The sequence below is a fragment of the Vanellus vanellus genome (assembly GCF_965231255.1).
Source record: "Vanellus vanellus genome assembly, chromosome: 12".
Classification (NCBI taxonomy): Eukaryota; Metazoa; Chordata; class Aves; order Charadriiformes; family Charadriidae; genus Vanellus; species Vanellus vanellus.
Window position 1 is genome coordinate 6,978,744 of NC_138917.1, and position 25,706 is coordinate 7,004,449.

Below are 25,706 nucleotides of genomic sequence, written 5' to 3' on the forward strand. Positions count from 1 at the left end.
TTGCATTATTGATCATTTTATGACGTGTCCCCCTAGATGACCCCTTTGCTCTGTTTCTCTTAAAGCCTCAAAGGACAGTGAAAGCCTTGTATGACTACAGAGCCAAAAGAAGTGATGAATTGAGCTTCTCTCGAGGAGCTTTAATTCATAATGTCACAAAGGAAACTGGAGGCTGGTAAGGACAAAGATTCCTCATAGGAGAACTTCTGGTGACTTACTAGATGGAGAAAAATATTGAGCTTTAGGTAGTAGTTTTTAAAAACTTTGCCTGTTGTCTGATTGCTGTTTATTAACTCTGGTGTTATAAATCTTAATGCCAGTGTATAAAAAAAAAAAAAAAAAAAAAAAACAAGAAAAACAAAACAACAAAAAACAAACCCACAAAAAACCCCACCACAACCAAAAACAACCCCAAAGCCCCTCACCCTCGAGTCTCCTTTCATGTCTTTTCCATTTTTCTATCCTACACCAATATCTCAGCCTGCAGAACTTCCATAGCGCAGCATATCCAGTATTTTTCCATAACTACGTTCATCCTTCCCGAACACTTCTGTGTTCTGGGAAGTGACACATCTATTACCATTGCTGTCATTGCTCTGTTTCTTTCCTTGCTCTACTAAGTATTTCTCAGGAATCAAGCGCACCTTTTTTAGTTATCTGTGCAGTCTCCTTTCATAAGAGGTTTTCTTTCTTAGACGGCTTGTAAATTGCCTGGAAAGCTTGGGAATCTAATGTTTCCCTGTAGCTTCTGCAGGGTAATCAACCACATAATAGTATTTTTAGTACTGGAGGGGGAAAAAGCCTCTTAAGTCATTAATTGCAGTTTACAGTAACTGTAATCCCTCTGAAGTCATCTATTACTACAGTTAATGATCACTTTATTAGAGCTTTTAGCTTCTTCATCACTTATATTTTGGTGATAGCCAGCTCAACAAGCTAGTATGGGGTATTAATGACCAATTTCTTGAGGACTATTGCTTCATTAATGGCCTCTTGAAGCTCTTTAAGTATCTTTTTCTCTATATATACTTTTCTTTTTAAATTCAGGTGGAAGGGGGATTATGGAGAAAAAGTCCAACACTATTTTCCATCTAATTATGTTGAAGACCTGTCATCTGATAACTCTGCTGAGCTTGAAAGCCAGGTGAGCGTTAAGGTTTGTCTGCTATGTTTCCCTCGAAGATGCTACCTCCTGGAAGTGAAAGTCTGGTTTATAGAATTATGACTCTGCATGCTGTGTTTGAGAGAACACAGAACTAGAGTAATTAGTGTATTCTTCACTGTTCTCTGCTGCTGAAAGTTTTTGTCAGGACATCCCTCATAGAAAACTAGTTAGGAAGACAGCTGATTTGGTGGGGTTTTAGGAGATTATAATGGTTTCCTGCTAATGAAAATCATATCAGTTCAGATTTTTCAGATAGTTTGGCTAAACAATAATGGGCCTGAAACTTTTAACTAGTTTGCCTATATAATTACGGCCTTAATACTTGCAAATAAGAAAACTGTGTGTCCAAACACATCTTTCTAGGCATTTCACACTACATTATTAAGTTTTTATGCATAACTAACCCTATACTGTTTGTCAAAAGTATCTAAAAATCTAGTCCAGAGTCTTGGACAAAGATCTCTTCAACAGAAGAAAACAAAACTCCATAGTAAGCAGTTTTGACATTTTGGAGTTTTAAAAATGAAATGTTGAATCCTTTTGTTGTTCTGAAGCACTTCCAGTGATTTGCCAGGAGTCTTTGGAGGAAAACACATGTATTAGATTTCCCACCCCAGTCATTGCAGCTTTAAGCAGACTTGAAAAATGAGCAGTTTTGTCAGGACAGAAGCTGCACTCCTCATCTTGACTACTCTCACTATAGAGATTCTCATGGGTTTCTCAAAATGAGAAATTCTTTATATGGAAGTAGGCTTTTAAATGTTATAGTGGGCATGCTTTCAGTGAAACTGAGGTTAGATTTAATGGTGTGTGCTTATTATTTGTTAATGTTCTGTGCATATTCACTCAAGAGAACATTTAGGGTCAGATTTAACTCATGTTTTTCAGATTATCGAGGACAATCCATTAGGCTCTCTGTGTCGTGGCATACTGGTACTCAATACGTACAATGTTGGTATGTATGTTTTGATGCTTACACATGGACTCCTGGGCTTTCTGTGTTGAGTAGACTTATGTTTAGCAGGAAAGGTATTTTTTTAAAACAAAACAAACCACCAACTTGTATTAATATAGCTAATACAAGTAATATGATGAAACTTTATGATACTAACATAATAAATAATCATTTATGATTAATCAAAATTATTTACATCAACAATAAATCAACAATGACAGCTTAGAAGAAGAACCGTTGGATTTTAGTATAAATTTCTTGCTGCTGTGTTGCCTAACAGTGAAAATGCCACAAGGGAAACACAAAAAGCCTTTTGTTTTCATTCTGGAACCTAAGAATGCAGAAGATCCGTGTGTTGAGTTTGCAACTGATAAAGTAGAAGAACTCTTTGAATGGTATCAAAGTATCCGTGAAATCACTTGGAAAACTACAGAAGAGGTATTGATAAAAATCTATCTGTTGTTTTTTATAATGTACTGTTATAAATTTACACTAGGATTTGTCTTTAGCTGCCTTACACTGCTAAACCTTGCTAACACCTGGTCCTCCACTCTCTTGTGTACTGCTGTTTGTCTGTTCATCTTATTGATGCTGTGAATCTTGTTCCCTAAACTCTTTTGGGAATGCTATGTAAATTAACATTTTATGTAAAGTTATGTCAACAGGAGTGTTTCAGCAGAGTACTGTCTGTGTTGCACCCTGCATCTCAGTGGAGAAGTGTGCTTAGTAGTGCAAAGTAGATACCATTACCATTTTACATCTGGTTAAACTGGTTCAATCCTAGTGTTAAGCAGAAGAAACTCAAATATCAGACTGTTCTGTTCAGAGTTGCGAATCCACTAGTGAGTATACATGAAATCTGAGCTGCCTTTGCCTAAACTCTTCTTTAATCCTATTTGCTAACTCTGCTTTCCAGTGAATGCAGTGGCACTGATATAGAATTGTTTGGCTAATACTTTATTTGTAATTAATAGGCACATTCTAGATTTACCAGACCGTCAATAGTAGTATTTCAAATCCTTGCCTAAAGATGAAAGGATTTTGCCTAAGTTTAGCTTTTACGTCCCTCTGCGAGTACTGCCGCTTAAAGACATTCTTCAGGACTTGCTTTTCCTGTTCCGATGTATTAATTTACCTCCCTGTAATCTTTTCTAGTATTTAAGAAGTTTTTTACATGACCAAAAAGCCCTTACAATGACTATGTTTAAGTATACTCTTTCCTTTGTTGCTTTTATTCACTTTTTATTGTTAAGTGGGTGATATGAGTGATGGAAAATGTGTTTCAGTATCATGTTGGCTTGTGCTGTTTGTCTGTTGTCTGGAGTGGTAATGCTCTGAGGGTCATCATAATCCTATTTATAGCAGGCAAGTTGGTGTCTCAAGCAGAGGACTGCAAATTAAGCAAGGGAAGAAGCAACAGGAGCTGTTGACCTGTTGTTGGGGGAGGAGAGATACAGTTCTTAGGCCAGGCTTTCATTTAGAAATAAAAATGAGAAAAGGAGAAACGTGACCTAGAAGAAGTGTCTCTAAATGGAATGTTTTTTATGGTACATCAATGGCTCTTCAGGAGCTTGGCAGCTTTTTCTCCCTCTGTACAGTTAGAGAAGTATTAAACAGTCTGTGTTCAAAGATGCTTTAAAACTCATTTCTGTCAGTCAGGAGGCTTTTCTCACAGTGTGGCCTCTAGGAAGTTCACATGATAAACTGCTGCGTGGGGAGGGAAAAAGATGAGGAACATCTAGGACGGTTGCTAGTAGTTAACAGGCTGAATTTTGGGGAAGTAAAAGCATAATGAGTCAACACTATACTACAATATGATACAGGTGTCTTATGAGTTTATTTTTAGGCTGTTTCCATTATACACAAAAAGTAAACCTAAGCTTCACCTATCTTGTCTTGTGTTTAATACTGACCCTTGCCATGCTCCTAGGAATGGTTGTTCATTGCTAACTCTCCTGCTTGGTTATCACTAGAAGGTTATGACTAAAGATGTGCATATGGCATCTAGAAGTGGTCATTTGCTATTTGGAGCTCTGATTACTGTTGAGTAATGTCTGGGAAAATGTGGTGGATCACTAAGGACCATGAAGTTTGTACAGCTTTTTCCCAAAGTTGTTTCCAAGTCTAAACACTGTATTCCTCTTTGCTTTTCTTAGATTTCAATGTATAATCTCTGGTTCAGTGAAACATTCTGGAACTGCATGGCTCCCTAGCTCTGACTGTCATTCCTCTTCAGTTCGTCTTGTTGAGGGAATTCTTTTGGAAGACTTCCTAATTGCTGCTGCTTCATAACCTCTTATACCAAAGCTAATCGCTGTTCAGTATGGGACTCTGCTAACATGTTTTATCCTGTAATTGCTCCTTATGCCTGAAAAGCCTCTAGCCCAAATGTCTCCACTCAGGCCAAGTCTTGCTGCTTTCAGTAATTCCCAGTCTCTCTTGCAGGGACTGTTGCTCACCTTCCACAGAGCAGGTGCTTGCAAACATGGAAGTGGATAGTTGGTTTATTACTGATGATGACAACGAGATTGCACATGATTTTCCATACATAACATTATTGGTTTGATGTGCAAATTGAAAACTACAGGAATGATACTCATAGGGTTTGAATTTAGCTGTTTGGGAGTTACTAACAAGACTTAAGTTCCTGCTCAGGATTGTAAATAAACAGGGACACATTTCACTACCCTCTGCATTTTTTCTGCATACATTTGCATTTATATGAGGTATAGAGTTGAGAATGTAACTATAATTGAGTAGAGCCACAATAAATGAGGAAAAAAAAAAAAGTTACCAGGATTCTGAGTAGGACTGATCAGGGAAGCACTGAAGCACTTGCTTAAAAAACCAAACCAACACAACAACCCCCCCTAAAATGCACTCCCAACTAAAACCCAAAAGCACTTCATTAGCCTGTTTTCTGAATTGGGTCTTAAAGTACATTACAGCTATGTAAGTGTCTAAAGTATCAGATAGGAATCTGGGCAAAAAAGAACATTCAAATTTGTAATTTCATTACAGTATACCCTGGAGGTACTGTACCATAATACTTGGTGTATCCGTTATCTAAAACTTTTTTATGTTTTACAGGAGAACAGGAGGAAATACTGGGAAAAGAATCAATTGATTGCTATTGAATTATCTGATCTGGTAATCTATTGCAAACCAACAAGTAAAACCAAGGACAATTTAGGTATTTCCTTTAATATTACATCTGAATGTCACCCTTTCAACTATCTTTGTAGATGTTAGTTGAAATTTTAGAACTGAAGATAACATCTATCCTTTATCTACTGGAAAACAAAGTTCTTCCTCACCCGTGCAGTTTTCAGTGGCACTTTGAAATTGTACACTAGGGACTTGATGCTATTCATCTGTCACAAAAAAACTGTCACAAATTCCTAACTAGTTAACTAGATACACCCTCTCATAGGTGTCTTTCATGGGGAAGCTCACTAGTTATGTGTCAATTGACTTTTTTGAGATGAAAAGCTCTGGCTGAACACTTATGCTTTTTTTGTGAAACCCTTCAAAATGGATTTACTCTATGTTATATAATTTCTCTGGAAGAACATGTTTGCCACTTATGTAAGCTTTTGGAGTGGTATATGGTTTCATAATATAAATGAGAACTGGGGTCTGTGTAAGTGCGGGTGTGGAATCTGACACTGAAATATGTACTTCTTATTCCAGTTTTTGTCATTGCTGCTGGAGAAGCCAAAAAATGTGTCCTTCTTCCTTAAGTTTCTTTGCAAACGTTTTTTAATAAGCTGTCAGTGTGGTTAGGACATTATAATTATAGTCATTGTTTGAGGCATTGTCTAACCCTGGCTCACCCTTTCTTCTCCCTATTTAAATTCAGGAAAAAATGTCTCATTTGAATATGTGTTATAGTGGTCAGAAGTGCATTATTAGCAATGATGAGATGAGAACATGACTATAGACTCTTATCTGCCCTGCTGTAAAGCATGTGGCAGGCGAGCAATTTTAACTTTCAGACTTGATGCTCAACTAGTTTGCCGTGTCTGCGTGAAAACTGTGCCAATTATTGCATTAAAGGACAAAGCAAAACAAAGTAAAACAAAGTGTTAGCTGAAACGCAGTATAAACGTTGACTTCTTTCTTCCTTTAGTAACCACTCTTTTTCCTCCCTACGCTGGGTAGAAAATCCTGATTTCAAAGAAATCCGTTCTTTTGTGGAAACCAAGGCAGAGAACATTGTTAAGCAAAAGCCAGTTGAGTTGTTGAAATACAACCTGAAGGGACTGACACGTGTCTATCCTAAAGGACAGAGGGTTGATTCATCCAACTACGACCCATTTCGCCTCTGGCTTTGCGGCTCCCAGATGGTGGCTCTTAACTTCCAAACTCCAGGTAATATTCTCTTTAAAGAAGGATCTAATCCACCTTCCATTTCACCATAAGCAAGCCCCTTTCTGGCCCCTCTGCTATTCTAGTCACCGTGGCTGTCCTATTTATTTGTACTTCTGAGCAAAAAAGGATGTGCAAGAACTAAAGTTTGGTTTTGAATGTGTGGATCGCCTGATAGAGCTGGTACCCAAAAATCAGTTTCCAAAAGCTTTGTCTCTGAGCCTAACTAGCCCCAAACTCTAAAAGGTGTTTTTCACCTTGATCTCTTTGTGAGAGGCAAGCAGAGATATTTACAGTAAGTTTCAGGTGGATGAACAGTCGTTCAGCCACAGGAAGGCTGTACTGCTTTTTCTGCTAGGGCCCAGCAAGCTTATGACATACTGATAGGAAACTAATTGTGAATGGAGATGGTTTTATCAGGATTAAAATTGGTGATAAATGGCCTGTCAGGTTCCGTTACTGAAAGGAACCAAGTCTTCCAACTTACCTTTCCAGCTCTTTCTGATAAAAGTGGTGACCAGAAAGAATTACAGAGAGGAGCTATTACTCTGGTACTTCCTTAGCTTAATTCAAACGGGGATCTTCTGTTATGACTGTTTAACTCTCTCCCTAGATAAATACATGCAATTCAACCATGCCTTGTTTTCACTTAATGGACGCACTGGCTATGTTCTGCAGCCAGAAAGCATGCGAAATGAAGACTATGACCCAATGCCAAATGACTCGAAGAGGAAATTGCAGATGATTATGACAGTGAGGGTAAATCTCTTTTGTAAATTATTTTTTTTACAAGTCATAAATATCTAGAAAACTAAAAATAAAGCTATTATGTTTCAGAGCAAGATCTGACAGATTGTCAAAATACTGTTTTTAAATGTCAGTGTGTTTGAGAATAAAACTAATTCCACTGGTTCCTGAAAAGAAATATATATCTTTATCATGCTAATGAAGCACATGCTGTAGGACTGAAAACACAATCCTGAGATAATTTTATATAATTGCTAATAAAAATTCAAAATGAGCTACCTTGTGTTTCCAATCTAATGACTTCTCAATAGAAGGATCCTTTTGTAGGTTAGTTAGCAGCAGACTAACTAGTTCAGAGATTTCTAGTGTGGAAGAAAGATATTTATAATAAAATATAGAAACTCAGCAGAAAAAATAATAAGCTGACCTCCCCCTTCATCATATTTAGTATACTGTGACTTGATCAGAATGTCATTCTCATTTTTCATGGAGAAATGGGTTTATCATATGATAATTATGCCATGTTGTCTTCTGGTGCCAAACAGGAACTGAACTCGTTTCTGTTCTCAGTTGCTATACAGTAATAGGTGTCCTTTAAAAATATGTTTTCTGAGAAAGAAGAAACACATAACTGCTTTTCACTACGTTTTAGAGAAGAGGTAAACTGGGGCTGTGAAAGCAAAGCAGGAATGTCTTAAAATAGATATGCGATAAAGACTGAGGAAAGATAACAAAACTTAGGTTACAGGCCTGGTCTGGAACTGCATACTGTGTGTAATGAATGTCAGCTACAGGGATTCCCTCCCCCCCCCCCCCAAGTTGTGTAGGCTACTTACCGTACAGAAATAACGGTGCCAAGTTTCCTTTGGAGGTGGTTATAATGTACAGTTGCTTTTGCAGGTTTTAGGTGCTCGTCATCTCCCTAAACTTGGTAGAAGCATCGCTTGTCCCTTTGTAGAGGTAGAAATTTGTGGGGCTGAATATGATAACAACAAATTCAAGACAACAGTTGTGAGTGAGTATCTGCGGTTTTCTGTGTTGTAGGGATATGGTTATACTTCCAGTGCGCTTAAATAAAGTGAGTAGAGGATGACCATGAATTTATGTTGTCTGTAATTGGCCAGCAGTCTGTATAGGGAGGAATAAGTTAACTGTTGCTCTGGACTGGCGAGTCATACAATATTATTCTTTTGCTTGCCTCAGGGTCAGTTAATTTGGGAAACTTCAATGTATATAAAATTTAGGAAAAAAAAAGCACTGTTGTAGTTTGTTATAAAAAAAAAAAAAGTCACAATTCTGTTATGGTTTTGCCCATGCATAAATTTGTGTATTTGCATATTTTAAAAAATTGCTGTCTTGAAAGTGCCTCCAACAGCGCTAGTCAGTTCCCAAAAGTCTGGCCCAAATAGGAAGTTACTACTGTGCGATCCAGACTGTGTTTATTTAAACTTGGGTTATAAGACTGGCATCCCCTCAGGGACAGCTTGGGTATGTATGGCTGTAAAGTAGTATAACTTGCAGTGCAATAGAAGTTTGGTCAAAGCTCACTCCTGGTGAGTTCTGGATAAAGGATGTGTGTTTGTGTGCATGTGTGTTTGTGTGTACAATGAGCTTAATTTAAGTGCACTGAAATGGGGCAATATCTCAGCCACTGAATATTTCGTCATTTAATATTTCTGGATGCAGCAGTGTTCCTTTAGTAGAGAAGAGGCTTTAGTTCTAATTATCCAAACCACTGATACCAGTGGAAGATAAACACAGAATCAGGAGCAGAACGTGCATTGTGGCTCTTCAGTACTTCAGAGCAGAGGATTATGATTTTAACATTTTGTGGGAAGTGACCAAGAGTTTAGAGAACAAACTTCCTGGCTGTGACACACACACCAAATTACTTGGTCTTCCATAAATGACTGTAAGAACTGGGCCATTGTACATTAGTCTTCCCAGTGCTTTTCAGGCTTTTACTCTGAAGTGGACCATGAGGCTCATGAATATGAGCAATAAATTAGCTTTTTTTTTTTTTTTTTTTTTTTTTTACAAATACATGTCCAAGTAGGTTTTATCTGTTTAAATACAAATAATAGGTTTTCTTCATGGATTTCCATCCCTGCCAAGTTTCCTCCTATTTCCCCCCACAAATAAACAAATACAAACCTTTTGAAGCAAAGTTGCAGCAGGAGACAGATGGTAAATAGGATTTTGGGGCCTTTGTATCCTCAGAAAATGTCCTGGGACACATATGTGAATGAAGTGAAATAATTGTTTCATACTGCAAATGTATCCTTTTCATTACAGATGACAATGGCCTTAATCCAGTTTGGACACCCTGTCCAGAGCAAGTGAAATTTGAAATTTATGATCCAAATCTAGCGTTTCTGCGCTTTGTTGTTTATGAGGAGGATATGTTCAGTGATCCGAATTTCTTAGCACATGCCACTTTCCCCATCAAAGGAATCAAATCAGGTAAGATCAGTGGGTGTAATAAGGGGCTAAGTCAGAAAGATGCTGTTCAGCATTGTTGTATTGTGACTTTGCTGTCAGTAGCAGCTACAACATGCCAAAGGACAAGTGCTCTTTTGATCTGAGTTCCTTGAATCCATTGTTTGTTATGATACTGGGTGTGTAGTGTATAAGTATTTAAAATAATCCTCTCACCTTCTTGAATTTTTTTTTTTTTTAACTGAGATAGGAAAGCATTACGTAGAATAATTTCTGCTGCCTTTACTACGTAATCCATTTCAGCAACAGGGTTATGAGCTCTGAGTAAAATCTGGGAAGATTCTTTTTCTGTTTTGGTGTCAGTGCATTTGTTTTGTTAATTACCTTAGATGTGGATGTACGTAGAGTAAGCTTTCTGCTTTCCTCTGCTTCTTGCTTCAGTTTTCAAGTGCACATGAAGTTGTGTGTTTATCAAATTTGCCATTCTTGCTTTTTGCTTCCCTGTAACTCTCATAGCAAAGCCTGCTCTCAGCAGTGGAGCATTTGAGCAATGAAGGATCTGTTAGCTCTCAGCACTGTATGCACCGTTTTTGTGACTGCAGATAACCCTTTGCCTTGACTCTAACTGTCCTGTGTATACGTTCCTCACCACCAGGTTTTAGATCAGTTCCTCTCAAGAATGGCTATAGCGAAGATATAGAGCTGGCCGCACTTCTGGTTCACTGTGAAATGCAACAAGTTCTGGTGAGAACCACTGGGTTTTTTTTGTGCACTTAGAATATATGTTACCAGTTCTTTGTAGAAACCAGGAAATGAGGATTTAGCTTTCTGTTCTGTGTCTGATGTGCTACTGTCAGGCATAACTTCTGTAGGTACTGGGGAAGACAAATAACACAAATTGAGTTACTCTCCCTCTGGGTGGACAGATTATGCAGTTGTTTAAAAGAAATAATGCACTCTCAAAGCCTCATTACCTCCACTAGTTTTTGCTGTAACAGCATGGTCATTGTCTTCCCTTGTTAACTGACTGATGCCATGCAAAGCTAGCTAAATTCAGCTTTAACTTTGTAGAATAATCTTTTTTTTAAAGGTCCTACATAAAAAAAAAAAAAAAAAAACACCACAAACTAACACTTTAGGAAGAGAAGAGAGTCATTTCTCCCAGTATTCATTAAAATAAACAGCCTGTCAGGTGGAAGACATATTCTGGTTCCTACAGAAGTGTTAATCTTCTCTTAAGCCTCTCTAAAACACCTAATTGAAGTACTAGTATTTTTAAACATATAGGGGTAAACATAATGATGCATCCTTGCATATGAAGCCAGGCATTGAAGTGGCTGATCTGTGAACAGCACCTGTTGGTGTTCCAGAGGTGCTGCTGTATATGTTGATTTGAAGCAGGATTATTCTCAGATTCTCTCTTTGTCTCAATAATATTTTATGTAATTTAAATACAGTGGTGTAGAGGCCATGTGATGAAAGTTTAAAGATGCTTCTGGGAAGTGGGTATTTCGGGGTGCTTTCCACTACCCTTCAGATTCAGAGAAAAAAAATAATTCCAACTTCTTATTTATAGTTTTTCACAATCATTCAGGCCTATGCTGCAGTTCACAGCAATGTACATTATTTTTCCTGATTAAAACACCAACTTCTGCTAACTGTAAGTCATTGTGTCTCTGGAGGGATTTGCGCCTGCAGTTGCATACACTGAAATGGAAATTACTGAATTCGGTCACATTCTTCCTCACAAAGGAGTGGCAGCCTTTTTCGAACATCCTTTGTCAAATTTTTACAAAGCCACCTCAGAACACATGATGTAAAATGACTGTGTATAATGACAGTGTTCGGCAGCCATGGTAGCTTCCTTCTATTGGCTAGCAAAGAGTCATGAAAGCAGGGGAGGGCTAGACGCTGAGACCAAGAGCATGTCTGCCTGTGTGTGTGTAAACAAAAGAGACCTATGTCCTTTGAAGATAATGTTTAAAATGTTTGTGTTTCATGGACCCAAGTCTGATAGAGGAGGACTGATAAAATGCTATTTTTTGGCTTGCTGCCTTTGAGGAAACTGGCAGCAACTTACTATTGCCTAATATGTTGAGCATGGACATCCTTTGTTAGATATATTGTGAATTCCTCCTGCCGTGGTTTCTCTTCAGAAATTCAGATCATTATTTGCCTGGGGCAGGAGTAGCTCTTAAAGTGTTGTTCATAGCAGCAGTATGTCTCCCAATCTGTCATCATCGAGTCCTTTGGCAGTAGCGCATTTCGCACTCTTGAAGCCCCTTCTGCTTGTTAAACCAAATGAAGATGCAGCACAGCTCTGTGTTTTTTAGTGTCTGATGTCTCTGGGTGGTAATGCAGTAGCAGGAGAACTTTCAAAAATTTTCCCTTTTGTTTGTCAGTCTGCGACAAACCAAGACTTGCCATAGTTAATCAACTTCTAGAACTTTTGCCAGATCATTCAAGAAGCATCAGAAAAGATCAAGGCTGTCTCCATCTGTTCTTCTGCCCCCTTTTTTTAAATGATGACCCTCCATAAAATGATAGAATTTAATAACAGGCCTGTTTATATACAGAGCCCATCTGCATGCTCTTGGAGATGAGATACAAAATTATAAAGGGGAATTACAGATGGCTGTGGAATTTCTCAGGAATAGCGAAGCAAAAATATCGTAGACGTAAGCATGCACATTTATGAATTATTATGTAGGGCCTCATGTAGTTTCTATTGAAATTAACAGGTTTTCTTGATATTGTAGAAACTGTACTTTACTGAGGCTGTCATTACATTTAGAAGCATCTTATTTGCTTGAAAATTGATTTACACTTTACTTCAGAAAGTATGTATATCTATTCAGCATTTTCTGATTACAATCAGCCTCAATGGTGTATATATTTTTAACATAAACATTGAAGTGGACATTCTTAAGTGGGGTTTTAAAGTCTAGTTTTGTGGATACATTTATTTACAAGAACAAATAGTAGTTCATAGGTGTCTTGATGACTGCTCCTGCAAGTTGGTAATTGTCAATCTGCTTTTCCTTTTGTGATTTGGGAATGCAAAGTTTCCTTCCCCTTTAAAAGAAAAAAAGTAAATAAATAAAAAAAAAATTACTTTTTAAATCTTAATAGCACTGAGGCTGTTTCAGTTGCTTCAGCCCATATCTGCGAGCTGTAGGAATTTGTTTCAGGAGGAAAATGAAGGTTTAGAAAAGGATCTTGTTGCTCTAACTGAAACCCCTTGGGTATGTTGCTAACCTGTCAGTTTTCCTAGATCTGCACTGAGTGCAGAACGAGGCATTCTTATTAGTATGCTGCCTCTGAAAATGTTTAGATTTATTACATTTATTGATTGCATGTCATTCCTTGTAGGATGAGTATCTTGTTTTGCTGCTGATGTGAAAATTAAGACTTCAGTCCTGCCAGTACTATACCCCACTAGTAACTCTATAAAGGAGACAGTTTTTGCATCTGAAGTTTTGAAGTATTAAAATAATTTGAACTCATCATGATAATTTTATACTTGTGGAGTATTTTGGGAATTTCTACTCTGGGCCACATACAACAACAGAAACTCAGACTGCTGCAAATTAGTCTTCAAATACTTAGTCAGTTTGTCTGCAAGTATTGAGTTGCCATAGGTCTACAGAAACACAGGATCTGTCCTTTCTCGATCATCTGAGTACCTGCTGCTATTAGGGGTCCTATTTACTAGGCAGTATTTCCACTTTTAGTCTCGATTTCAATAGGAAAGCACACAAATATGAAAATATGATGGAACAGTCAAAAATTAAACTTTTTAAAAAAGTGTTTTAAAAACTATTGTAATCTCATATCTGACTATAATAAACCATTTGCTGTCCTTTCCCCAACAGACTCACATGCTTTATTAGGGAAAAATATTCCAATAGAAGTTTTTGGATATACACATTGTGCTGGAATGTCCCTGATGCCCCTGTTGGAGGTTATGGCTTTCTTTGCTAGTTTGTTTCATTCTAAACATTCCAAAAACATAAACCTAATTTTATAAAACATTCTGTATAAAACTAATGGAATGTGTTTAAGAAAACAAAATAATCCCCCAAACTATGTTGATTCTGTGTCACATTGGGTATGTGTCTTACAAGTTACATTGATTTCTGATATTCTTTTGAAGGAGAGTGAAGAAGAGCTTTATTCCTCATGTCGGCAACTTCGGAAGCGGCAGGAGGAGCTTAATAACCAGCTGTTCCTTTATGACACCCATATGAATTTAAGGAATCCTAACAGAGATGCTATATTAAAAGAATTCAATGTGAATGAGCACAAACTACAGATATATCAAGAGACGTGCAACCGCAGGTGGGTTGATAATCATTCTCCTTTCCAAGGCAGCTCTATCTAGACATGATTTATGGTAAGAGAATCTCAGATTTATCAAAATGAGCATCTAAAGAGTGAGTGTATCTGAAGCAAGGCTGGGCTGCAAGCCACTAGAGGCCAGCAGATGCTGTGAAATGTCTGCTCAGTGACATCTCTGTTCCAGTGATCACAGTGAAACGTGTAATCCTGTGAGTTTGTATTCCCCTCTTCTCCTGCTTTCCAGGAGGAAAGCCTGGAAGTATATACAGCCAAATAAATAAACCGCCTCACTCCTTCTACGCCATCAAAGTTATGACCCTGGAAATGTTGTTAGCATATTAGATATGTGGAAACAGAATATGCTTCCAGAGACACAAACCACAAAAGATAAAAACAGTATCGAGTTGTAGCAGCATAGAATTGTCAGTAAAGTGTCAGTACATTATCCAAAGCTTAGGGAAGGATCTTTCTCCTTTGTCGCCACCTTTGGGCCAGATGTGAGGGAGACAGACAGAGGCTTCATGTACCAGGAGAAAGTGAGTAGATCTCAAGATGGGATAGGAGGAAGGCTTTTCTTTAAATGTTTTTACCTTTTTTTATGAATTACTGGCTTACTCCGATTTATTGAGGGGAAAAAAATGCAATGCCTGCTGCTGATACATTACTGTTTGTATCTAAGTACATTGAACTAGGTAGACTGTTTTCCTGTGAGGAATTCCTAGTAGACTTGACTTTTTCCTTTTCTTTTCCCTTAAGATTAAAGGAGAAGAAAGTCAGTAACAGCAAATTCTACTCTTAAAGCAGTCATTCTTTGATGTGTGCTTTATGGTGCAATTCAGGAAGAGATACTAATTAGTCCTGGTCGTCCTACTCAATGACAGTCTCATCAGATTGAATGACTGGAAGAAGAGGAAGAAGAGGAAAGATGGGTTTCCTTAATAATTTCTTGTTAAAAGAAAACTCTTTTAATTCCTAATAATTTATATTCTGTACAAAGCATACCCTCTGTGCAGGCCAGACCTTCTGTGTATTCCAAGATTTTTAAAATTTGAGGGTGTGTAGTTGGATAGACCTCACTTCTTATTATCAATAGCTGAAGTACAAGTATCAGTCATCTACTGTATTTGTGTACGCAGGATATAAGGTAAGACATTCACAACAATTTGCATGCATGGAATCACACCACTTTAACAACCTGGCTCCTTAAGATTAACTGGTAGTGAGTTTTTAATTTATTAAATGCTATAAAAGCACTTCTATACCAGCATTGTCATGTCATGTATGTCACAGTGCCCAAGGCAGCAGATTGTACTTCTGATACTGTATAAAATATTTTGGGCAGCTGATAGCTCATGCCCTATTGTCTCTTGTTAAAAGTTTTCTGTTGCATTTTTGAGAACTAGATAATATGTTAATTTTGTTGAAACCAAATATCCTCTGTGACTGTAGTTGTGTTTCTCCTCTTGCACTCTCTGTAAATGTTTGAGAGGAACGATGTGTGAACCTGTATTCATAGCCCCTGTGAACCTATGTTCACAGCCTCAAGGCACCAGAAGGAAAAGTTTTAAGATATGCAGTAGGAAATACCTGGTTGTTTGTGGAAAGGAAAGGTATTTCAAATTCTGAAAAGCATTTACTTTGGTATAGTATCATTTTGCAAATCCTTTCAGTTGCTGATGTGCTTAGAAATGAATTTTTTAATGAACTGTCCATTTTTAATCTTGCAATCCTACTTAGATGATAGTCTCAAATGTTAGTGTTGAATAAATGTAGATGTTTTCCCAAAATGTATCTAATTCAAGAGAGATACTATTCACAAATATAGAGGTACATCGTTCTTACGGCTTTAATCAAATGAAGAACATGGAGCTACAGATGAGAAAACTGGTTAGATCAGCAAGTGTGTTTTCCTGCTAGAGCAGAACCAAAGTCCTTCGACAGCATATTTGACACCGGTTGTCATGATTTGTGTGTGTGTGTTGGTTCTTTGTGCTAGCACTATGTTATTACTCTCAAATTCCTAGTTGCTTTATCTCTACATGGGTGGAGTTTTGCTATCTGTATGCTCGACTTTAACTTTCAAATGTGTGCAGAGGAGTTTTCCTGCCTAAGTGACTGCTTGAGGCATAAAATACTGCATACATAGTGCTGTATTTCTGATCACAGAAAACTTGCATGGATTTGGGATTCATGGCCTGATGAAGCTGCCTCAGCAATTTTCAGTTTCTCTCGCTCCCCACGCTATGACTTCTGTTGTTTCAAGAGGCACTTAATTGATGCCATTGTGCATTCACAGATGATGGTTTGAGGAACCCCCTTGAGGTTTTAGTTATTCTGTAAAGACAGTCTTGTCTCAAAGATGAAAGTGCTATAATAGTGTGTCCCACAATGGGGTGGCTTCTGTAAATTTTTTTATTATAAAGAAATTAATTACTAATCACCCAAGTGAAAAAGAGAAGAGAGCAAAGTTAAAGGCAATTCTCTGCTTTTCTTCCTCCTGCCTGAAATCTCTTCAGTTGTGACTGACCTGTTCAAGGATTTAGATGGGTGCAAACCTCCCTCAAACAAAGACGAAAATCACATCAGCTGTGAATTTGGGAGGTGGAGCTGTAGCCTGGACTGCTGTATAGAGCTGGGCTTCTCTGCAGTACCCAGGTGTAGTGAGATGATCCAGTTCTGTTCCTTGAGTTGGGGGGACACCTTTGGTGAACACGCATTTTGTAGCATGTTCCAGGACACGGTTAGTTTGTCATATGATCAGTCCCTCTGCTATATATTTCGTTCAACAGTCCCTGTGATTCCCGTCTACTGTTGTGTGCACACTGTGTTGGTCAGACAAGGTGGCCCAAAGCCTTGTCTGGAAGTTCCTGAGGTTATTGCTACAGGTGGGACAGGATTTATCAGCAGCTGAATACCAGCTAGCTTTGGACTGATCACAAAAACCAGCAGAATATGAGATGCTAGGGCTTAGGGTGATCAACCCCTAGAGCTTGAGGCTGTTGCTGTGGTGGATTTTTTGTTTCATTTTGTGGGTGTGTGACATAACCAAATTGTCCATTTGTCCTGGCTTCTTTCCTTGGTATGTACGTTCCTGACACAGAACAGCCATTGTGTGATGAACACGGGTGTTCCTTGTGCTGCTGCTCTGCAAATATTTAAGAATTAGGATGTTTTATAGTCCTTTGAAAAGTCCTGTGCACGTTCTGCATGCATACGTGATGTCAAAAGTCATAAGAGGCACTCCCTCTGTACTTATGAAAATGCATTCCATTTTACGGTAAGACTTTTCCCCAGAGTATAATGCTACACTGTATTCAGGAGAAAAATACTGTATTGACTGTGTTGTCGACTTGCACGCGATGGGCAAGGCTGTGTACTGACTCTTCTCTTGTCTCTTGCATTCTGTGTTTCAACTCCAAGACCTCACCTCTCAATTCTTTGTCAGGGCAGACTCTGTAGCAAGTTTTTCACAGTTGCAACTGTTTTAATATGAAAGTAGGTTTGGATGCATGTGCTGATTTTGTAATCTCAGAGGAAAAACATTTACAAATTTTTTGAAGTTAACAATATCTTTTAAATTGTTGTATTCTTATAGAAACTGTTTTAAAGCCTTAAAATAACTTATTTTTAATAAATAATTTTTGATATCTCAGCAGTGGTGTGAATGATGCCAGATGCTTCTTTGTTTAAGCATTGCTCATTGAATTTCATGAATTTTGCCGGTCCTTTGAAGCTGTATGAGTGAGTTCTTACTGAAAAGTGGTCTGCTGGCATGTTATGGTGTGTTCTGCTAGAGGTTGGAACAAGGGCATTTCTGTGTTTTTGAGATGAAGTGACTTATTGATTGTTTCCATAGACATGGTTATTGTTGCACTACATCTGGCTGCAAAGAAAACAGGGCAGAAGGAAAAGGTCAAAGATCATGTTTAACTTGCAACTTCTAACCGACCTTTCTCAGTGATAGGTAGATATAACCTTCAGGCCCCGTGAGCGTCGAACTTGGGTCAGCTCAAACAATAAAGTCTGAACAAGTCAAAGATGAGTTTGTAGTAATTTGGAAGCACAGTAATCTTGATGTTCACTGTAAAATTATTTCTGCCCATAAGGTGCCCTTAATTGCATGGGCAGGAGCGCTGCTGGGTGAACACGTGCTTGTCTTTATGTTGGGGTTTTTCATTGTTGAAAGTCTTGGGAATAAATTTTTTCTCAGTCTTTTGATAAAAATTATATACACGTTGAGCAGGAATCAAAATGAGGTATCTGCGGCCTAGGTCTTCTACAGGTCATTAGATGAGCCAAATGGCCTTTATCATCTTTTAGTTTCTGAATATTAGTACACACACGTTCTGAAGCCCCCAAAATTGCTTCATTCAGGTGTTTTGTTGCCAGTGTTCTCACTTTTTTTTCCACCCTGATACACCAACTTGAACATAGGAAGTTCCATCTGAACATGAGGAGGGACTTCTTTCCTTTGAGGGTGGCAGAGCACTGGCACAGGCTGCCCAGAGAGGTGGTGGAGTCTCCCACTCTGGAGACATTCCAAACCCGCCTGGATGCCGTCCTGTGCAACCTGCTGTAAGTGACCCTGCTTGGGCAGGTGAGTTGGACTGGATGATCTCCAGAGGTCCCTTCCAACCCTGACCATTCTGTGATTCATTTAGTGAAGCACCTGTCAATTGTTAAATGATTTTGAGGACTAGGAAAAATTGAAGCTGTGCTATATTTTCAGTTCTGCTTTTTCAGTTTTTAGATGCATTTCTGGTAATTCACTTTCAGGAAAACGGGTAATAGATTAAAATTTGAAAACAGACACAACACTTGAATTAATTACTTTAATTTACTCAGCTATTCGTGCAAGAGTAGTAATAACAAGTAAAAAACCAGGAAGGAGGAGAGAGGATTCTCATTGTAAAATACTTAAAATAGAGCAGCTATGACTGGCTTTATACATATGTAATTTCCAAGTAATTTTAAAGCATCTCCTTAAGCCACAGATTTCCTGTTTTCATTTTGGAAAGAGGATACATATCCTTCACTTCTTCTGCAGTCAGGACTTTGCTTTTTTTACTAGATGGAGCTGAAGACAGGGAATTAATGAATATACCGACACACTGTGGATGTGGTCTGGGATGGCCGTTGCCAAGCTGCTGCTTTTTCTCCTGACAAGTACCTGATTTAGCATCCTGTGCTCAAGCAGAAGTCATGGGCAGTTAGGACAAAATAATGCCTCCTATTCTGTTATCAGTGACAAGTTCTGTCCTTGACTCCAGGCAAATGAAAAGGTTCACGTGTTGAGCTGAGCTTCTGCAGGAGTTCTGGTATTCATGGGGTTTTTTGTCTCCTAAGGAGCTTCTTCTGTTGTACCTAAAAAGCTCTTCAGGGCTGTAACCTTAGCCAGCATTAACGGCCTGGGTTTGGGCTTCCTGAGTTTAGGACCCTTTCGTAGATTTTCTTCCACCAACTCCACCATTGATATAATTATGATGGCAGTGGCTGAATTTTGCTAATAAAAAGATCACAAATAGCAGCAGAAATTCCTCTGGGGCACAGGAGTCATGTTCCATATCTTAAAAAGATCTTTCTACAAGACTTAGCATGAAATACTGATGCTATGGTTCTGTGCAACAGGCTTGTGCAACTTCACGTACATTTTGGTTTTGTCTGTTGCTTCTGCTGGCGTTAAAATGTCTTAATCTATTTCTGGTAACATTGTGTCAAAACCAGAGAACTTACTGGGGTAAATAACCAAGTGGTTTTCACTTGAGAAACAGGGCCTGTTGGAAAGAGAGCAGCTGTCCACTGCTTTCATGAGGTCATGTTTTCTGTTTGCAGAAAGAATAAACTTTCTTTTTAATAAGACTATGATGTTGTATATTAATGGCTTCTGGAAAGTGGCCCTTCTGCTGTCAGCACTCTGTTGGAGGCACATAAGCTCTTTATAAAGGAATGCAACACTCCTGCTACACAAGCACGCTGCCCCAGGCCCCCTCGATTTATTTGCTATGATGGGGGGGGGGGGAAAGTTGAGTTCTCTCTTGAGCTGTCCCCTGAGCACAGGTGGCAGTGGACTTTTAGCTTGGTTTCTCTATTTGGGCATTTTTTGTTCTCTGAGAATCCTTTAACAGCACTGTCTGTCCCTTCCTCTTCAAATCTCCATTTCTATTGCAGTAGAGTTTAATGGAACTGAACTCACTGGAACTTACACAAAATTAATTTAAGATCAGCATAGTCTCAGCTGTTAAAATGGAAAGACAGTCTCAGCTGTTAAAATGGAAAGACTAAAGTTTAAAGAGAAGTGTGAACTTCTTGAAGGACTGTCCTTTTATCAAGAAGTACTGAAACTGTACTGCTGATGGGTTATGGGAAAACAACTTTGTGATTTCACATTTTGATGTGAAGTTTCTCAGTATCTCTTCCTATATTAAACTGACAGAGATGAAGGAGTTGCGAGAGACAGTAGTGACCTGTACTTAACAGAGTCTTGTTTTCTGTTCTTAAAACTCCACAAAATTATGAGCTTCATTGTGTCAAGTGTTTATCATCCTACTACAAAGGTGAAGTTCTATTCAAATGGTGTCGGCTGTTAAAGAAAAATTATAAAAGGCTAAAAATGTTTTATAAACCATGAAACGTGAATGTAATCACTTACCAAATGTCTTTGATGGATTATTTGTTTAACCATTCAACAATGCTGGGAGAATCATAGGTCTTATTCATGAATGCACTTTAGCTAGCTCATTCATTTTAAACAGGCATATTTTACTGTTGGAAAAATCTACAAATCTGTGCTGCTTCAAGCACTTTGCTATAACCTAGATTAACCATTGTGCATTTTTCAGAAATGTCATTAGATCCCAGTTAACTCAGAAAAGCACACCAGAACGTATTAAATTTTTTTTTTAAAGGCATTTATTTATTGTCTAGCAGTTTATCAGTTAATCTTGGTTAGGCGTATATACATCCAAGCTGGGAAGCAGAACTTGGGTTTGGAATGTGATCAAAGAATCAGCTGCTCTGGATCATGTATCACAAACTTTTGAGGAACAGAGGGCAGGGATGAACAGTATGTCCATCAGGGAGAAGAAGGGTCAGGCGTAAGGACACTTGTTCCATTCACTGTAGTGTGCTGTTGTACCCCAAAATAAAATGCTGTTTGCAGTAATATCATGCTTCATCTTGTTAGTGATTTGGTCAATTTTACTCTGAAGAGGAAATATGTCTGAAAATTACACCTTTTTACTCAGCATTTATGTTCCTTGGGGATAAAACTGTTGAAGATATTTACACAAATGTGTATTTTCTTGTTTGTGTTTTGGGGTTTTTTTTGTTACCTGTCTGTCAAAAGCAAGAGTGCTCAGAGAACATAACTAAACTCTGTCCTCTGTACTGAGCGCTTCATCTTTCAGAGTGAAAATGTAACTGCAGATGGAAACCATGAGACCATCACAGCAATCAGCAGCAACAGTAATGCTCCATCCCTCACAAGATGCATAATGGTATACTTTCTTGGCTTTGCCCCACATCCCTGAGATTTAAACCACTCAACCACTTCATTCAGGCTATATTGCTGAGGCTCATACCCCAGCTCCTTTCTGGCCTTCTCCATGCTAAAATAGTGCGTGACACCAGTTTTGTAAACCTCTGTGCGAGTGAGGAGAGGCTGAAAGTTATAAACATGACCTACAAGAAAATGAACTATTTCAGTAAGGAATGCAAAAAAATAGACAAGGGAGAGAGGAAGACGACAGGTTGGGAACTTGTAACCCAAACCTTCCACTAACGGTCGGAAAAATTCAAAGTTATTTACAGGCCTGCCATCTGAAATAAAATAGGCTTGGCCTGCAGCTATGTGCTTGTTGTTGGCTTTGAGGGCCTCAGAGGCAAGGATATGAGCCTGAACTAGATTGTCTACATGTACAAATTCTACTAAACTAAGAGGATCTCCATATACAAACTTAAACAGTCCCCTTTCAATGTAACTAACTATTCTTGGAAGATGTCTTTGTTCTCCAGGCCCATAGATGCCTGCTGGTCGGAGAGCACAAGTCCTTAAAACACCTTTCCCATTTCTAAGCTCAGCACCATTTGCCTCCAGCACCTTCATTTCAGCTAAAGATTTGGTCCGGGAGTAGTGATCTGGATGAAGGTGAAGAGGTAGATAAGGCAGAGATTCATCCCCATTTTCTATAATCTGGCCTCCAAATATCACGTTATATGTACTTGTATAAACCAGACTTGACACTCCTGTGCTCTTGCAGGCTTGGATGACATTTTCTGTTCCTTTCACATTGACATCTTCTATAAGTTTTCGGTTCAGCTGCTCCCTGCCAGACATTCCATAGGAAGCAATATGGAATACGCAGATTACATCTTTAAGAGCATTTTCCACTTCAGACAGGCAACAGACATCCCCTTGCCTAAACTTTATTCCTTCTGGCACGGTTTGAAGTGGCTTCGCGACATCAAAGAGAATCACATCAACTCCCTTTTGGTATATGGAACAACCTAAACTAAACCATGACAGAAACCGTATGTTAGTATACATAGCATAATGATGCATGAAACATTTCACCTAGAGGTAGGAGAAGACTATTAACTATTTTAATACTGATTTTTTTTTTCCTTCCTTTTCTGATGGGAGTCTTTTAATTATTCAGCCATCTACTACGTGGAAGATTTGATACTTTAGGTACTGAACTAATTTAGTGCTCCATCAATACTTTGGAGAAAAAAAAAAAAAAAAAAAGAGGTGTAACTGCTGTAAAGGAAAACTCAGAACAGATATAACCAAAGTGCTTTCAGCAGTCTCTTGGAAGAACCCAGCTATTACTCTGCTTCTGTCCACAACAGATCAGCAACAGCAAACCTCTCAGATGTAAACCTGTAGCCAAATATTTAAAAAAAAAAAAAAATTGGTTTTATCTTATTGCTTTTCTGCCATCCCAATTCTGTCATAACAATAGCTTGGTCTTTGCCATTGTGTTTGAAATTTATGGAGAAGAGGAATGAGCGAGATGCTTCTAAGCTGGTACGAATACATTTCACTCCAAGTCACAGGTATAAACACAGGTATTGACACAAACTATAAATCTGGTATTCCTCTCCCCCTTTCCTACAACTGTTATATTTCTATAGTGCTTAAAGGGCAAGACAGTGGAGGAAAAAGCCAAGCAGAAGTCAGAGAGGTATCTTCTGAGATTTATTTTTTCCCCTGCTTGAAATTTACTTTTTAGTCATGACTGCAATCTCTCACCTATGTAAGCAGTTATAACTCTGAAGGTACTTTAGGGGATAGTGTAGGGCTCAAAATAGGATTTTTTTTTTCTTTACATGGCCAGCAGAGCCATCTAGAGTAAGGGGAATTGAATTCACTGAAATAAGCACCCTATTAACAACTCAAATCCTAAAACACTACTGCCCATAAAAATAAATATATTTTTGAGAGTAGAGAGCAGCTGGAGTATTTAATTGATATAGCTAAGCATGTGTGTAACTATTTGCAAGCCATGGCCTACTGTCAAAAGAAAGATCTGTATACAAGCGTAGGCTTGCTCTTCAGGCTGAAAGATAATGATCTAAATCCCCCTTACAAAGGTGACCAGACAGGTAAACATCTGCAAGTCAGCTGATGCTTGACATTTAGAAACAGGATACCATATTTACTTAAAACACGTGGAAACGGAATAGTATGTTTGTTTAAAACTGAGGCCAAGATGAATCAGATGGGGCGAACTGGATCAGGCATCTGAGGCCCATGGTTTTCCCTTTTACACACAGAGTTTGTTGCCTCACCAGCAGCAATCTATTAAATTTATTCTTGTATGTAGTAAGTATTTAATGCACTAACCGGAAGCCAAAATAACCACCTCCTCCAGTAATGAGGACTGTTTCCTTAGCAGTATTTTCTCGGTCCATCCTCTTTCCTTGGGCAGTATTTAAGGAAATTGACCTATAAAACACATTGTAAAAATACACATTAAAACCAATCTGAGTTTTAATATCCCTACACATTCAGTTATTCACAGACCTATTTCATGTTTTAATTGAAGCCCTTCGTTTCACCATCTGCTAGGCGAGGCACAACCACCTTCTGCCCTGCTATTCCTCACAGGATAAGTTACTCTTGGAGAAAAGATGGCTGTTGTGAAAAAAGCAAATACACATCTGCTGTTATGAAGACTTAGTCCTCAACTTCTCTCCCCGGCCTTGTCCGGCGGCTGCTCCGTGCACACCGACTGCAGGCGGAGCAGCAGGGGCGGGACCGGCTCCCTCAGAGGCAAGGCCGCCGCGGCCCTCTCCGAACTGACCCGCAGGCCGCGCTGAGGAGCCCCCGCGGCAGGAAGGGCTCTCGGCTGAGCTGCCACCCCGCGGCTCGGCGGGCTCCCGCCCGTACCTGCTCTGCCGACCGCCGCCTTCCCGGAACGCCGCGCTGCCGCCGCCATTGCCGCTGGGCTGCACGGGAAATGGAGTTTGGCGGGGGCGGGGGGGCGGGAGCCGGGCGGCAGGATGGCGGCGGGGCGGTTTGGGCGGGAAGCGCGGGGAGGGCGGTCCGGCGAGAGGTCCCTCCGTAAATATTGGATTTTTTTGGCCCGCTGAACGTCGGTTAGTTGGAGTTTGGCGTGTTGCGTCAATTTGTGTGCTTGGAAGATGCTGCTTTCCCCCTTCCCCAGTGACGCTCGACCAGAGCTTGGCTCTCAGCCTGAGGTGCTTTAAAATGGGAAATCACCCCTTGTCTTTGAGGTCTGAGCCGTTCCCAGCTGTCTCACGTCCTGATGCTTATATTTTTCCCTCAGTGTGTGCCTGCAAGCATCGACCCAGGGCCGTGAGGCTTTGCAGAGGTCTGGGACGTTTGAGAGGGGCCCTGGTGGCTAAGGAGCCCTTCCATCCCAGCTGTTTTGGGTGGACAGGGGAATTTCTGGCCGCGCTCCTGAACATGCTGATACGAAGATAGCACGGCCACCTTCGAATAACCCACCATGTCCGGGAGAGCTGTGCCCACGCAGCGTCTCGGGGCCGTGAACATGGCTGTCCTGCACCCTGGTGCATCCGTTGCAGGCCTGTACCACATAACACGCCAAGAGCAGTCTGCTGCACTCGGGCAGAGGCTGAAATGCTCTCGGCAGTGGGAACACAAAGCACAGCGCTGACTGACTGCAGCGGAATTGCTCCCGAGTTAAGCGTCAGCAATCCACTGCAAGCTGTCTGCGAGAGAGAGCCGAGCAGGAAAACGATGAAGAATTACAATAGCAGTCTGCTTTGTGGTAGTTTGTCTTTTTCTTTAGCAGAAGTGCGAGTCACTCGGGGGATGTTGGAGCTCAGAAAGTGGATTCAGCGTCAAAACTACTTAAAACACACAAGTTTCTGTTGTGCAAAACCTTGATAGAAGTAGACTCAGTATGCTCTGATTTTATTTTGATTGATGGCTGGCAAGAATTAAAACTAAGCAGAGTCTAAAAAGAAGCCTGGGAGGATTAAATAATTTTTTTAGCAATTATTTCTTGCTGGTGAACCTCTGTGACTCTTAAATAGCAATCTTAAGCGTTGAGCTTGTGCTGTACAACATGGCTATGCAGAGCTGCTGCATCTAGGAAGACATGCGGGGTGTCTGGTTTGGGGGACATCCTTCAATCATAGCTGATTTCCCTGTCTGCTGTCTGTATGGGCAGAGAGTGGGTTTGAGGCAGCCTT

General features: G+C 39.5%; 2 protein-coding genes across 2 annotated transcripts in view; one reads left to right on the forward strand and one right to left on the reverse strand.

Annotated features, from left to right (window-relative positions):
- The window catches only part of PLCG2 (phospholipase C gamma 2), a 67,732-nt gene extending 50,062 nt beyond the window's left edge, over positions 1–17,670 (forward strand). The window contains exons 22-33 of the mRNA XM_082489273.1: positions 66–175; positions 1,048–1,144; positions 2,054–2,120; positions 2,401–2,558; positions 5,211–5,313; positions 6,285–6,494; positions 7,105–7,250; positions 8,139–8,253; positions 9,534–9,701; positions 10,333–10,421; positions 13,834–14,018; positions 14,775–17,670. Of these exons, the coding sequence (XP_082345399.1) occupies positions 66–175; positions 1,048–1,144; positions 2,054–2,120; positions 2,401–2,558; positions 5,211–5,313; positions 6,285–6,494; positions 7,105–7,250; positions 8,139–8,253; positions 9,534–9,701; positions 10,333–10,421; positions 13,834–14,018; positions 14,775–14,817 (1,491 nt within the window). The 3' untranslated portion in view covers positions 14,818–17,670. The remainder of the gene's footprint in view (positions 1–65; positions 176–1,047; positions 1,145–2,053; positions 2,121–2,400; positions 2,559–5,210; positions 5,314–6,284; positions 6,495–7,104; positions 7,251–8,138; positions 8,254–9,533; positions 9,702–10,332; positions 10,422–13,833; positions 14,019–14,774) is intronic.
- A 3,750-nt stretch (positions 17,671–21,420) lies between these two features.
- SDR42E1 (short chain dehydrogenase/reductase family 42E, member 1) lies at positions 21,421–23,933 on the reverse strand (the record flags this gene model as incomplete). Its single annotated transcript, XM_082489469.1, has 2 exons — positions 21,421–22,528; positions 23,866–23,933. The coding sequence occupies 2 exons, from the start codon at positions 23,931–23,933 to the stop codon at positions 21,421–21,423; spliced, it is 1,176 nt and encodes a 391-aa protein (XP_082345595.1).
- Between the last annotated feature and the right edge of the window lie 1,773 nt (positions 23,934–25,706).